We start from the raw sequence: 15,569 nt of genomic DNA, 5'->3' as shown, positions 1-15,569 counted from the left end.
AGCATCCACACTTGTATCTAATCTTTTCAACCCATCTTTCACTACCAAATTGATAATATGAGCTAAGCACCTCACATGCATAAACTTGCCATTCATAATCATTTGACTATTAGGCCATTTCTGCATTTTACAAACAACATACTCAATTGCCACCTTAGTAGCCGATGCATTGTCAACCACCTTATTAGCCGATGCATTGTCAACTAAGATACACATAACCTTTTCAATCTCCCACTCAACCAAACATTGCTCAATCAGCTTCCCTATTTCTTTGCCTTCATGACTTGAAATCACAAAAAAGTTTATAATCCTTTTGTGCTCATTCATCATCCACAAAATGAGTAGTTAGCACCATGTGGTTCAAATTTTGCACACTTGTCCATGTCTCAGTAGTCAAGCTCACTCTATGCTTGTGTATCTCATTTTTTAACTGATCTTTCATGGTATCATACATAGTGAATAAATTCCTCACAATAGTTCTCCGAGATGGAACATGCAATTTAGGCTGAACTTTGCACATCATCCGCCTAAACTCCTCACTCTCCACACAACTAAAAGCTACCTCGTCGATCACAATATACTCAACAATACTTTCCACTGCCTCTTCTTGGCTCCACCCTTTAGCAACAAGCATGTTTTTAACGTCCCCAGAAGGTCCAAAACTGCCTAGAACCTTTTGCAACTCATCAATTGGTTTATATGACTTGCAATGTTTATTGATATGTTTAATGTAAGTACTAGTTACACCCCCAATAGTATCACATGCAAAAAGGGCATTACAATGGTTACACTTAGCCTTCAATACTTGTTCCTCCGCCATCTCTTTCTTTCAATCCTTTTCTACTTCTTGTATTTCTGAGACAGTACACTTAGTGACATGATCCCAAACCCAAGATCTCTTAGAAGAAGTTCTCTCTAGTGAAGCTAATATAGTTGGTTGTTTTGTCTTTGGAATAGGTGGTGCTTTTCTTTTTCTGGAGGAGGAGGGTTTTGGGGGAGGCATTGATGATTTTGACTGTGTGGGTTGTACTTGTGTTAGTGGTTGTGGAGGACATAGTGATCTAGCCATAGATGATGCTACATTAGTACTAGGGGTATTTTGACTTTGAGACATAATGTAGAAAGAAATATGTAAAAATTAAATAATGAAAGTATATTCATTAATCAAATAAAGAGGGAAAAATAGATGACATATATATCACATTATTTAACACTTCTTTTTACCACCATAACGATACATACATATATAGTTCAATTTATAATTCACTGCCACACTTTACGTGCATATATTTCAAAAAATAGGGAGAGCACAGATTCAAAACTGCATCATTTTAGTCCACAGCTTATTTAGGATATAATATTTGTACATTTTTAAAAGCTAACCTATGACGAAAGCACTTCATATGTTAATGACAAAGGAATTAAGCATAATTAAAGACTTGTAGTTTGAAAACAAACAAGTTAGCTATAGCCAACTTTTTATATTATTTGCATGATGTTACTTAATGCAGAAACTAAAATACAAAAAAATTAATGCAGAGGCAAAATGATGAGCAAGTAGTATAGAATACTAGTCGTGGGAAGCAATGGATTTGATTAAAGATACCACAAACAAAGAATTGCATCACTCATGCTCCATATAATTTTAATATTTTACTCTAAAATTAATCTCATAAGAAATGGCAATGCTAATACCACTTAGGAGTTTGTCTTACATGTCTGGTAATGGTATTACTCTGAAGGAAGTCCACCAAGGACTCTTCCACTGAGAGAATAAAATGCTTGCAAGTAAGATTGTCTTTGACAAGAGAAGCCAATTCGGCAATTCCTCAACCTACAATTGAAGCATTCAACATGCTACCGACTGTGTCAAGTAAGAACCAGAGTCTCCAATTTATTGACAGATACTACTTAGTTAGGTATTTGCTAATCTAAACATATTATAGCAAAGGCTCCATAATATAAGTTATTGCTCACGTATATGAGCAAATACACGTGACTAAACTTGCAAGACATTGAAATTATATAAATCAATCAACAGTCAAACAAAAAAAAAGTAGCTCTGAATGCAAACTACTATGGGTCCAATCCAACACAATTTTCAAAATCCCTGAAAAAATAAAACTGTAATGATCCATTATATGAAAAAAATTACAAAACTCATACAAAATGGGATTTACTTTTGTCTTGGCTCTCCATTCAACGAATCACAAGATGTTACTCTAGTCCGATAGTAATCAAATCTAGTTCATAACATTTTGGTTTTCTGTATCCTTAAGCTTCTTCACTTCCAAAATAGAGGTTCACTTCTATAAAATAAAAACAAACAAAAAAATTATATTCATTCACTTTTTGGTTCATGAGTTCTTGAAACCTGTAAAGGTAAGTCATCCTCCAACAAATTAAGGAACAAATATTTGCTCCAATTAAGAAAGCTTCATTTTCGCACAAACTGGAAAATCATAAACACGAATGCACAACTTCATTTGATCAAAAAACTGAATCAAAAGCTTAAACAACTGTTCATAAATCCGACTACACTATAATCAAATGCTCACATTCTTTGACACCTAAGAGAAGGGCAGTAAGGAAGTTGCTTGGACCGAATGAACAATCTGATTGAGTGTGTTTGTTCTCCCTAAATCTGAAAAACGTACGCAGTTTTCTAATCAATCCTATTATTCATGCTACTGATCCTCTGCATCAACAAAAATAAAATTCGGGGAAGTAGACAGTAGACTTACAATAGCTGGTGAAGTAACGAATGTCGTCGAGGTTGGAGGATGGCTGGTGGTGGTGCTGTTGTGTTGGTCGCGGCGGCGGTGATGGGCATTCTCTGAGATGTCGTCGGAGTCGAGGGAGTGACAATGGAGAGGTGGGCGTGGGAGTGAGACTGTGAGAGAGTGAGACTGAAACTGATTTGGAAACCTAGGTTACAAATTAACAGTTCAAATTGGATGATAGATTATCATACAATCTCGACGGTTGATTATAATTAGAAACGGGTCGGTTCGGGATCCCGTTTTTCTTAGGTTTAGAAACTGGCCCGTCCCGTAAATAACCATGGCTTGGCCCGGCCTACCTCGTTTGTTCCCAAAAAAAATAGGATTTGGCTTGTACCCAGCCCGAACCTACATAAATTGCCCTGACCCATGGTTCCTCTACCCGTTTGCCCATTCTTAGATGAGGATGCAAAAGATAATTACTGTTCATTAAAGGTTATTAACTACATATTCAGTTTGGTGTGGAGATGCAAAAATACTAATATTTTATTACCTATTGATGCTAACTTGCTCTTACACAAGCATTTCCCAGTTGCCACCTCCTCCGTCGTAGTCAGCAGCCCCACTTTCTCTCTACTTCCCTCTCCCTAAATTCTGAAAGGCAGGGAGAGAAAGCGGAAAGCGAAGAGGAAAACCGAATTGCTTGCTGCTCAGTCTCTGTATCGTTGCGAGCTGCAGGGTTTGGACTTTGTAGCGGAGATGGGAACCGGACGGAGGCAGTTGAAGGTTATGCTATGGAAGAATTGGCTTCTCAAAGTTCGTCACCCTTTCGTCACCTGCGCCGAGATCTCTCTCTTTCTCTCTCTCTCTCTCTCTCTCCTCATTTCCTCTACTTTGTATTCAAATTTTGACTTTGTAGTTTTGATCTTAATTCGTTTGCTAATGTTTACAGTCTTGATTTTTCTTCTACTCTTTTACGTGATCATCAGAAATTTATAGTTTTTTTGCCTTTTTTTTTGTTGATTTTAGTGCGTAATTCGGTCAGGAATTCGTAATTTTTTTTATAATTGCTCAGTAATTATTGCAGCATTTGTTCAGTAATTAATTGCTTAGTCTGAGGGAACCACCTCTAGATAAAATGATTTAATTCAAGGGAAATGATTTCTACACACCCTTTGTTCTTTTTCTACACACCTGTCTATTTATGTCCTTTGATTCTCTTTTACTTTATTCGTTCCAATGATCAAGGATAAACAGGGGGTGCACATGGGATGAAAAAGGGTGTGCGGAAATCATCTCCCTTAAATATATCATCTTATATTGAGTTCACTTAGATTAGCCTGTCTTCTGAGATGAATATTATTATTTATATTATTGCATCAATGCATCCATATATCTCCATGTGAACCTGGTAATGTGTGATTTATGTGAAACACTAGTAAAAAGGTTTCACTTTTGCATTGCTTAGTATTGATTTTCTGGTCTTGTGTGCTGCATTGTTAATCAGCATATTTTCAATATTGAATTATTTGTCAATTCCTTCGTTTTGATTTAACAATTTCCTTGCAGGAGAGGAATCTCCAACTGATGGGACTGCTTATATATTTGGAAGGGATATATGCTCTAATCCCAAGGCTGCTCGTCGACATGTATGCGAGAATTTTTCTTCCTATTTGTGCACAAGTATATTGTTGAAAAACCGCATAGACCTTATTCTTTAATGTAACCAAAGTAATAAACTAAATTAGCAAATATAGAAAACTTAGAAACACACAAGACTTATACTGGTTCGGCAGAATTTTTGCCTACGTTCAGTTGTGATTTCTGTAGGTAGAGAAATCACCTCTCCTTTGATTATAATAGAGAATTACAGAACTTTTGCAAAACCCTAGAACTAATCTCTCTCTTGTCTCGGCTGTCACAGTTTTTCTCTCACTAAAAATTAAGCCTTGCCGCACCTATTTATAGGCATAGGGTCGGCTTACATGTTCCAAGGCTGATTGAATTCCTATTTCAAAGTGGACTAGGAAATTACACTTATTCAAAATCCAAATAGACTTCTAGAAATCCAAACCTAAATTGAATAAGGAAAACTGAAATTCTTTTCTAATCCCTCTAGGACAAGAATCGGTATACCTCTAATTTTCCTAAAACTATCCTAAACCAATTAAGACTTATTTGACGAGCCAAAATCCTAACATATATGCTGTGTGTTGGTGACTATATGCATCCACAGACCCATACAGTTATTGTTTTTTTCCTTTTTCATTTTCTTCATTTGTGGTAAACCCTAACTAACTTTTCTCATTTTGTATTGAATTTCAGATTGGATTTTGCCCACAGTTCGATGCTTTGTTGGAATTCTTAACTATTAAAGAACATCTTGAGCTATATGCTACAATAAAAGAAGTACCAGATCACCGGGTATATGATGTATGTATACGTGTTCAAAGTTCATACTTTTTTGTTTTGGTTACACAGTTCATAGAACTTTATTTTTTTCAGCACCTGTATTTAATGCTGGTTTATATTTCCTATTTGCATAGACTTTAATGACTCTAGAATTTCCCATCCAAGTTTTATCATGCTAAATTCTAAGTCAATTCTTTTTTCATGTTTAAATTCGTGGAATGAATTTGGCATTTAACCTTTAATAGTTTTGAATAATCAATCAAATGGTGGACCCTCAATCCTTAAGCTATTTGGACAGGTTGTAATGGAAAAGTTAATGGAGTTTGACTTGTTAAAGCATGCCAACAAACTATCATTTTCTCTCAGTGGGGGAAACAAGCGTAAATTATCTGTCGCGATTGCAATGATTGGAGATCCTTCTATAGTCATTCTTGATGAGCCGTCAACAGGTATACATAACGGTTCTTCCTCTACAATCTTGATAGCCTAGTCCTTAAATTTATAGTATAGGATGTTGTAGTCAAAATTTTCAAATTTGTTTTGTTCCCTGTTTATATAATGAAACTGCCTTTATTTTATGAAACTGCTGAAGATGAGTAGATAGGGGATGAGTGAAATTCTTCGTGTGGTTCATTGTGATCTTACTATAGCTGTCAGTCAAAAGGTAACTGACTAAGAAAACAAATATCTGCCTAAGACCTTAATGAACACCAAAGCATCAGGAAGGAATCATGGTGCCATATGAGGAGGTGATAGCAGGTGGTTCCAACTAGCTCTGGATGTCAAGAGAGAACCAAAACCGTTGTTTTCAAAGGAAGTTGATGAAGATTCTCAACTGAAGATGACTAAATAGGGGATGAGTGAAATTCTTTGTGTGGTTCATATGTGATCTTGCTATGGCTGTCAGTCAAAAGGTAACTGACTAAGAAAATAAATCTCTACCTAACCGACCTTATTGAACACCAAAGCATCAGGAAGGAATTAATGGAGCCATATGAGGGGGTGATAGCAGGTGGTTCCAACAACTAGCTTGGGATGTCAAGAGAGAACCAAAACCGTTGCTTTCAACGGAAGTTGACGAAGATTCTCATTGTGGTTCCATACGAATTACAGAGGGAACACAAATGAAATATTTCTGCATGAAAGTTGATATAGGTTGTGCTGCCCAAGGATTGGAAAATGTCCGTTAACACAAGTAATTCATCTTAAATTGTTTTGTAGGAAATGTGGAGGATACTCCTACTAGGCATGGATGGTGAAATACACATATTCTAAACTACCCCCTACTTGGTTTCTATGGAAAATATTCTGTGCACCACCATATGAAAGCATATATACTTTGCTTTTTATTTGGGTATATAGTTAGAATTCTTGCTCACTATTAATTGTACTAGGTATGGATCCAATTGCCAAAAGATTCATGTGGGAAGTGATATCTCGTCTATCAACCAGACGAGGAAAGACAGCAGTAATACTTACTACGCATAGCATGAATGAAGCTCAAGCACTTTGCACTCGTATGGGGATCATGGTACCTTTTGACCTTACCAGTCTACTTGAAGCACTAGTCTACTGTTGAGATCACTGTTTCACCACTCTGATTTTTCTTTTAAGGTTGGAGGCCGATTAAGATGCATCGGTAGTCCCCAGCATTTGAAAACTCGATTTGGAAATCATCTTGAGCTAGAGGTATTTCTCTCTTCTTTTCCTTATTTCCCTTGGTTGTAGAGTGGGGTGGTTAGAAAGATTTATAACGTGACATGATATATATGGGATATAGAAATATTTTGAACTTTGTTGCCTGGTCTTAGGTTAAACCTTTTGAAGTCAGCTCTGTGGACTTGGAAAATCTTTGCCGAGTTATTCAAGAATGGCTTTCATCCGTTCCATCACATCAAAGGTGCTTACTTGATGGCCTTGAAGTTTGCATTGGGGCCATCGACTCCATTGTGGCTGAAAATGCCACAGCGGCAGAGATTAGTTTGTCGCGAGATATGATAATTATGATTGGACGATGGCTTGGCAATGAAGAAAGAATAAAGACACTATTATCTCCGCTGCCAATTTCTGATGGGGTGATTGGTGAACAATTGATTGAGCAGTTGGTTCGAGACGGTATGAAGGATACATGCACTTATTAATGTGTGTTCATTTAACTTCGAATTTTGTCATGGACTTCTTACTTTGTTGGAAAATTTGGATGGGCATAAACTGCTGTACAATTTTTGCCATATTTTCATGACGGTTTGATGACTTAAAGATGTCAGAAAGTTCCCCGGGCTTAGGGTTAAATTTTCTTTATTTCTTTGTTGTTTCTTCTTTGCCATGCTATAGTATTGGAAGAAGTGCCATAAATCAAGGATTTGCTTTTCCATGTTTTATGATTCCATGTTTGCTGCTGCTTTCTTTTTCTTGTTTTGTTGCTTTTTGCTTTTCCTTGTTTTGCTGATTTCTTTTTCACTTGTTTTTCGGCTTCTGTTTTTTTTTGTTTTCCTTTCTTCTGTTGCTTTTTTCTTCCGCTCATTTATATGAGCTCCTTGTACTTTGTTTTCATATATACAAAAATAGACATTCAAAAATTCAATATGGTATCAGAGCAGTGACCCTAACCGGCCTGTCTCTGTGGTGTTCTCTTGAGAGATTTGTGAGCTTCTTGTCCTTCAATCATGGCTGAAGAAAGCTTAGAAAATTTGGAAGGAGACGGCTTTCATGCTACTCCACCATCACCACACTCAGATATTGATATCAACCCAAATCAACGTCTTAGTTCTGTCTTGCTAAATGAGTTTAACTATCTTCCATGGGAGAGAGCAATTTCTCTTGCTCTGGGAGGACGATCAAAGCTTGGTTATGTTAATGGTGCTATTCCAATGCTTGAGACTACCTCATCGGAGTATGATGCTTGGCTATGCAAAGACCAGTTAGTCATGTCGTGGCTACTCAATTCCATGGATCGTAAGATTGCAGAAATTTTTAGCTATGCTGAATCCTCCATGACTCTTTGGAAAAATCTCAAGGAAATGTATGGAAATCAGAACAATGCGGCTAGAGTGTTTCAGTTAAAGAAGGACATTGCTGGTTTGCAACAGGAAGGGAAGCCATTTGTGCAACATCTTGGAAAGCTGACCACTATGTGGAACGAGCTGAATGTGTATCGACCACACACCATCGACGCTGCTGTGCTAACTAAAAGAGCCGAGGAAGACAAAATATTCCAACTCCTAGCAAGCCTGAGCCCTGAATTCGAAGATCTTCGAAGCCATATCCTCATGAATCCCGACCTGCCTTCTTTTTCAAGTGTGTGTGCCACAATTCAAAGAGAAGAGGTTCGAAGGAAAGTCATGACCTTGGACATGAAGGCAAATATACCAGAAGCTAGGGCTTACTTCTCTAACCAAAAACTTGGTGAGGAGAGAGGCTACAAAGGAAAGAAAACTGGCTTAAAATGTAGCCAATGTGATGCTGGTGGGCACTCAAGAGACCGATGCTGGATTCTTCATCCAGAGTTAAAACCAAAGTTTCCTAGGGATAACAAAGGTGTCTCGAAAGGCTCGTACAACCCTTCTTACAAGGCAAATCATGTTGCCACAACTTCTTCTGATGGAGCACTGAAGTTCACCACTAATCCAGCTGCACTGATCAACGAGTTTGCTATGTTTCTTCACAAGAAACAAGGTCTTGGAGATAGTGAAGGACCACTAAATCAGTGTGACAACAATCAAACTGCACTACTAGGACAATTTGCTGGCTTCCTGGCTGGAAATGAAGGCGTGGTACAAAAGGACATCCCAGGTATCTTACACTCCTTCTCAACTGCTCTCAGCATTGGTAATGTGCATGATTATTGGATTATAGATTCTGGAGCCACTGATCATATGACTAACAAGTCTACAAACTTGCATAAATTTGAAAAATTTTCTATTCCATCCCAAGTGTCAGTTGCCAATGGAAAAAATGCTATGGTTGTGGGAAAAGGAAAAATACATTTGATCTCAAGTGATGTCGAGTCTGAGGCTCTTTATGTTCCCTCATTCCCTTTTCAACTTTTATCTGTTAGCAAGATCACAAACTCATTAAATTGTCTTGCCATTTTCTCTCCCAAAAATGTGATCTTTCAGGATGTAGTCACCAAGAAGACGATTGGTGAAGGATTTTTCTTAAATGGTCTCTACTATCTTTCCAAGCATATTCAAGTTCCCAAGGTTTTTCAAGTCACTTCAAGCTTAGCTCAAGAACAACAACTTTGGCACCAACGTCTAGCACATCCTTCTGAAAAAGTTCTATCCACCTTGTTCCCAAATATGTGCAAAGTTACAAGTCCTTGTGATGTTTGTCATTTTTCTAAGTTTACTAGATTACCATTTACTTCCTCTTTGTCTAGGGCTAGTAACCCTTTTGAAATTGTGCATTCCGATGTTTGGGGACCAACTATAGAGTCTTTTGATGGATATAAATATTTTGTAACTTTTGTGGATGATTTCACAAGGATTACTTGGTTGTATCTTTTGAAATTTAAAAGTGAAGTGATGGAAGTTTTTCAAGATTTTCATAGACTTGTGGCCACCCAATTTGCTTCAAAAATTCATATTTTACGATCAGATAACGGCACAGAATATATCTCATAACATGTCACACTACTTGAGCACGCATGGTATATTACACCAAACAAGCTGTGTTGGAACACCTCAACAAAATGGGGTGGCCAAGAGGAAGAATAGAGATCTACTTGAGAAGACTAGAGCTCTTATGTTTCACATGAATGTGCCTAAGAAGTTTTGGTCTCAAGGAGTCCTTACTGCGGCATATCTCATCAATAGATTGCCTAGTAAAGTGTTGAATTTTAAATCACCTTATGAGGTCTTGAAAAATAGAAAGATCAATTTTTCTCATTTGAGAGTCTTTGGGTGTACATGCTTTGTTCACATTCAAACTCAAAATCGTGACAAGCTAGACCCAAGGGCTGCCAAATGTGTCTTTCTAGGTTATTCATCTACCCAAAAAGGTTACAAGTGCTATAATTCAACAACTAGAAAAATGGTTGTTTCAAGGGATGTTAAATTTGAAGAACATGTTCCTTACTTCTCACAATCACTGGATTACTCTAGACAGGGGGAGCATTTGATGGACTTATTTCCTTTTCCATGTCCAAACGGAGAAGATGCAACATGCATTCCTAGTGATCATGTGCCGGATGATGTTAACCTTCACTCGGTGGAACATCTTGAAGATGAAAACCCTTCCTCATCAGAGATTCACAATGCACCCTCCAGTGATCCTTCCAACCATGATGTTGTTCAAATACCTGTAGTTCAATCTCCTATAGTTCGTCGCAATCCTGCACGAGAGAGGAAACTTCCATCCAAGTTGCATGATTATGTGACCTACACTGCCAGGTATCCCGTGACTGATGTTATTGATTATAGCAAAGTTTCATCTTCGTTTGCTACATTCCTAAGTGCCATTAATGAAGCTCGAGAACCTCAAAGTTTTCAAGAAGCCAATCTTTACAGTGAGTGGAGAAATGCTATGGCAGAGGAGCTTCAAGCCCTCCATGAAAATAACACATGGACTATAGTGAAACTTCCAAAAGGAAAGAAGGCAGTGGGGAGTCGTTGGGTGTACAAAACTAAGTTTCATTCAGATGGCACAATCGAAAGGAATAAGGCTCGCTTGGTTGCTCGAGGTTTTACACAAACCTATGGCGTCGATTATAAAGAGACATTTGCTCCAGTGGCAAAAATGAACACTGTTAGAGTATTGTTGTCGGTTGCAATTAACAATGCATGGCCTCTCTTTCAAATGGATGTTAAAAATGCTTTCCTGCATGGTGAACTTGAAGAAGAGGTTTACATGAAGCTACCCCCAGGTCATCCTCAATCAAACAATCCAGAAATGGTGTGCAAACTCCATAAATCCATTTATGGTCTCAAGCAAAGTCCACGTGCATGGTATGCCAAGCTCAGTCATGTTCTGGAAAGGGTTGGTTTTTGTCGAAGTATTGCGGATTCTTCCCTATTTGTTCGTTCCAGCTTAGTGGGTAAACTAGTTGTGCTCATTTATGTTGATGATCTAATTGTGACAGGTGATAATATGTCAGAGATTAATGCTCTTAAACAGTATCTCAACAACAAGTTTGCTATCAAGGATCTTGGCACTCTCAAATACTTTCTGGGCATCGAGATGGCACACTCTCACAAGGGTTTCTTCCTCAACCAACGCAAGTATGTCATGGATCTTCTTCACGAAGCAAAAATGACAGATTGCAAGCCTGCTCGTACCCCCTTGGATAGCAACTTGAAGCTAAAAACTCACGGTGATCCAGTTCCCAATTTAAGTTACTATCAAAGAATGGTTGGCAAACTCATTTATCTGACTATCACACGTCCTGATATATCATATGCTGTCAGCATTGTTAGTCAGTTCATGCATGCTCCAAACACAGATCACATGAAGATTGTTCACCGTGTGCTTCGCTATCTGAAGGGTTCCATTGGTAGAGGGATCCTCATGCGCAATAATGGTCATACTCAGATCTCGGGATATACAGATGCAGATTGGGCAGGGAACTCTCTCGATCGCAAGTCTATCACTGGTTTTTGCACATTCGTAGGGGGTAATCTTGTCACCTGGAAGAGCAAGAAACAAAGTGTGGTTGCACGCTCAAGTGCAGAGGCAGAATATCGTGCTATGGCATCAACGGCATGTGAACTCACTTGGCTCAAAACTCTACTCTCGGATCTAGGGTTTCCTCACCCGCAACCTATGTCCCTTCACTGTGACAATCAAGTAGCAATGCACATCGCATCAAATCCTGTCTTTCATGAGCGAACTAAACACATTGAAGTTGATTGTCATTATGTTCGGAATCAAGTGCAGTCCAAGGTAATTGCTACACACTTCATTCGCAGTCATGACCAGCTAGCAGATATCTTCACCAAAGGACTGGCATTTACTACTTTTCATCATCTGCTATCCAAGCTCGGATCAATTGATCCCTTTGATCCAGCTTGAGGGGGAGTATTGGAAGAAGTGCCATAAATCAAGGATTTGCTTTTCCATGTTTTATGATTCCATGTTTGCTGCTGCTTTCTTTTTCTTGTTTTGTTGCTTTTTGCTTTTCCTTGTTTTGCTGATTTCTTTTTCCCTTGTTTTTCGGCTTCTGTTTTTTTTTGTTTTCCTTTCTTCTGTTGCTTTTTTCTTCCGCTCATTTATATGAGCTCCTTGTACTTTGTTTTCATATATACAAAAATAGACATTCAAAAATTCAATATATAGTTTTTCCTTACTCTCGGATGTTGTGCAGGGGGGTATACCATTGCCAATATTTTCTGAGTGGTGGCCGTCCAATGAGAAGTTTTCAGCAATTGATTCGTTTGTCCTTGCATCATTTCCTGGTGCAATATTCCAGGGGTTTAATGGCTTGAGTGCTAAATATTAGGTAAAATTTATCTTGGATTAATGTTACAGATAGTAGTTCTTGTTGATTTCATTTGTGTAGATAATGGAATTTAAAGAAGAAAAGAAAAGATCTTAATCTCTGTTCTGCTGTCTAGTCCATATCCATCAAGCATTCAGTGTTTTAAAAGACAAAAATACTTTGGATAATGCAAACTACCTCATATTTCGGATACATTTAGGTCCATAACACTCACTCTCAGTCTAAATGCTCAGACTGTTAGCTTGTAGCTAACCAATATGTGGGCTACAGAGGAACACGAATAGTGTATGAGTGTGTGCGAGTGTGCGTCGGCCACATACGAATGAGAATAGCTTTCACAGTGGTCACGCGTTCATTAACACGCTAAAGTATAGTCTTTCTTTAGTTTTCTGAAGTTAGCTTCCTTAACTTCTTGTCAACTACCACTGGTGTGGGCGGTTCTTGTTAATTGTGGCTTTTATGAAGTGTACCCAAGTAGTGTCAGTTTGTTGAAATAGTTCTCAAAAATGTCGTCCACAGTTACACATTGCCTACTTGTGTTATTTCGTTTTCACTGTTTTCATTTCATAGAAAAGTTTGAGAATTTGGGTTCCAGAGAGACATTCTCAAATCTTGAAAATGCAAGATTCAATTTCTTCTTTTTTGTTTTGCAAAGCAGTCCTCTTGAAAGCCATATAATAAAATCCTAGGAGGTTGGACCCTAATCCATTTCATGTTCTCACCCCTAGCCCTGAATTCTTGATTTCTGGTTAGTGTGGGGCAAGGTACGTCCCTTTTGGAGTGTTTTATATTCCCAGGTCAAGTTACCTTTTCTTTGGACCGATGTAAGCCTTTCTACTTAACGATGGCCAGTAGGATAAATGTGGATCGGGGGTCTCTTGGATTCACCTGTGGCTCTAACGAGATTGACATGCGCGTATTTTAAGCATGGATAGCAACTTGTAATCTATCTCAACTTTTATTGCAGTTGCCATATCGACAGGGCCTCTCGCTTGCAGATGTCTTTAGGCACCTTAAACGGAACAGGTGAATTTCGTCATACCTTTTCTGTCTGTTCATATTTCTTCATGCTCAATCTGACCAGTGCTGTTTATGATCTCTCTTTTCCAGTAGTAAACTTGGCATTGCAGAATACAGTATTAGCCAGTCCACTCTCGAAACCGTATTCAACCACTTTGCAGCTAACTCGTGATATCTTAATCGTCTATTGAGGCAAAATTTAATTCAGATAGTTCGACAGTACTCGGCAAATCACTAGCCGGCATAAACGTCGCCCCGCTTTTAGGGTTGAGACCATCATATAGGCTTTGTAAATACCAAAAACGGCATATTGTACATAACTTCAAACTTGGGTGAAATGTAATCTGTTACGAAATTACAGATTGACGGTTGTACCCATCATATCGTACTCGATGACGACACGACATGCTGATGCACAGAAATGCCGAAAGTTGTACATTCTATTATTACTTAAAATCCGTACCTAGTAGTCAAATGGTTACAGATCCTTTGTGTACATAACTTTCAAGTGCAGAGAATAACTTAACTCTAGCATCACATTTGACAAGGATTAGAACTAATTAATCCAAAAAGAAAAACAGTCAGTAGATTAACAAAATAAATCTAACTAAATTAGAAAATGAGAGCGCAACCTGCTGTATGTTTCTTCTTCTCACTTCATGGCTTTTAGGGTTGAAGGCCTTTTTCTTTGTTAACTGCATCTGATGTGACTCTGCAGGGGGGTGGTGGCGGTTTCATTGCAATTAGGGTTTGTGTGATTTTTCAAAAAATTTCGTAGAGCTTAATGGATTTTTGTTTAAATTCGTCTAGATGCTACATAGAGGGTTAACATGTAAGGATACTTTTGCGCCTAGATGTCATGAACATTGAATAGTTTAGGGAATATATCATCAACATTGGAGAATTTTAGTTTAATTCAAAATCTCATATCTTTTTTGTTAAGACTTCTCAATTAGAATTTGTTTGAGTTAGGTAGTAAGATTCTTAAAATTAATTTGATATCTATGGAATGAAATATGTGCTTATTTGCTATACAATCATCTGTTTCGTATACTTGAGAACATTAAAATTTGGAATTTAATTGGATTGATTTTTGTTGATCTAATTTTCACAACAATTATTTATTTATTTATTCGTGGCAAATACAGTTTTTTTTTTATTTTTTTTATTTTTTTATTTTTTTTTATGGGCATTTTTGTCCAACTATTTTGTCGACGCATTATTTCACCAAACAGACCTTGGCTTTATAATAGCAGAGATAAAGATATTTTGCCGGGAAAATAAGCCACGACCTCACAATTTGACAGCTAGAGGCAGCGGAAGGGTAGATGAGAAGCACAGAGCCAAAAGGAAGTAATGGAAGCCAACACGAAAGTGGGGGAGAGGAGAGAAGAAAAAGAAAGAAAAACCAGAAAAAACCAGTTGGAGGAGGAGGTGGCTGTGGGAAGGGGAAGGGGAGGAGGCTAGGAGGAAAGGAGAGAAAAGGAGAGCGGGCAACCAGCCTAAGCCCAAGCAAGGGCCAGCAACGTAAACAAAGGTTGCTAGGTTTCGTTTCCAGAGAGGCTTCCGTTGCCATTTCCCAGTGTTTATTGTCATTCTCTCGGCGTTTATCGTCGTTTTCCCGACGTTCTTCGCCGTTTTTCCGTTCCTCTCCCACCTAATTTTCTCACCCATGCTTTCCTATATCCCACTTCTTACTAAGCCATAAGCTTGTTCTTGAAGTTCTTGACCCGATTGGTTCCTTGGCTCCACATCCCATAGCTCTTTACCATACCGCCATGCAAGGTTCTAAAAGATGTTAGACGCTAGTCAAGTGGCGGGTTGGGGCCTAGCGCCTAAGCGGACTAGGCAGATTTAAGTAAATCTGTTATATTTCATATAAATAAGTGTCTGTTTTGTACTTAAAATATATATATAATTACATCATAAATTACAAAATAGAATGACATATATATTATGAAATATTGAAATATAAT

The 15,569-nt window shown here is 38.0% G+C and overlaps 1 protein-coding gene across 1 annotated transcript; it reads left to right on the top strand.

The window, feature by feature from the left end:
• Positions 1-3,318: 3,318 nt before the first annotated feature.
• On the top strand, positions 3,319-14,075 carry LOC137713526 (ABC transporter A family member 1-like). The gene is made up of 9 exons (XM_068452836.1): positions 3,319-4,372; positions 5,049-5,156; positions 5,434-5,584; positions 6,530-6,666; positions 6,750-6,824; positions 6,947-7,250; positions 12,439-12,573; positions 13,541-13,599; positions 13,684-14,075. The coding sequence occupies exons 3-7, from the start codon at positions 5,440-5,442 to the stop codon at positions 12,465-12,467; spliced, it is 690 nt and encodes a 229-aa protein (XP_068308937.1). The 5' UTR covers positions 3,319-4,372; positions 5,049-5,156; positions 5,434-5,439; the 3' UTR covers positions 12,468-12,573; positions 13,541-13,599; positions 13,684-14,075.
• Positions 14,076-15,569: the final 1,494 nt, after the last annotated feature.

This window comes from Pyrus communis, chromosome 13, assembly GCF_963583255.1.
Source record: "Pyrus communis chromosome 13, drPyrComm1.1, whole genome shotgun sequence".
NCBI classification, from domain to species: domain Eukaryota; kingdom Viridiplantae; phylum Streptophyta; class Magnoliopsida; order Rosales; family Rosaceae; genus Pyrus; species Pyrus communis.
Note: the sequence above shows the minus strand (reverse complement) of the source record. Positions and strands in the feature narration are given on the sequence as shown.

Bases quoted from the DNA above. Each gene is read 5' to 3' on its own strand.
- LOC137713526 (XM_068452836.1), top strand. From the start codon at position 5,440: ATGGAAAAGTTAATGGAGTTTGACTTGTTAAAGCATGCCAACAAACTA. The intron at 6,667-6,749 runs GTACCTTTTGAC...TTTTCTTTTAAG, and splicing joins GCACTCGTATGGGGATCATG to GTTGGAGGCCGATTAAGATG. The intron at 7,251-12,438 runs GTATGAAGGATA...GATGTTGTGCAG, and splicing joins TGAGCAGTTGGTTCGAGACG to GGGGGTATACCATTGCCAAT.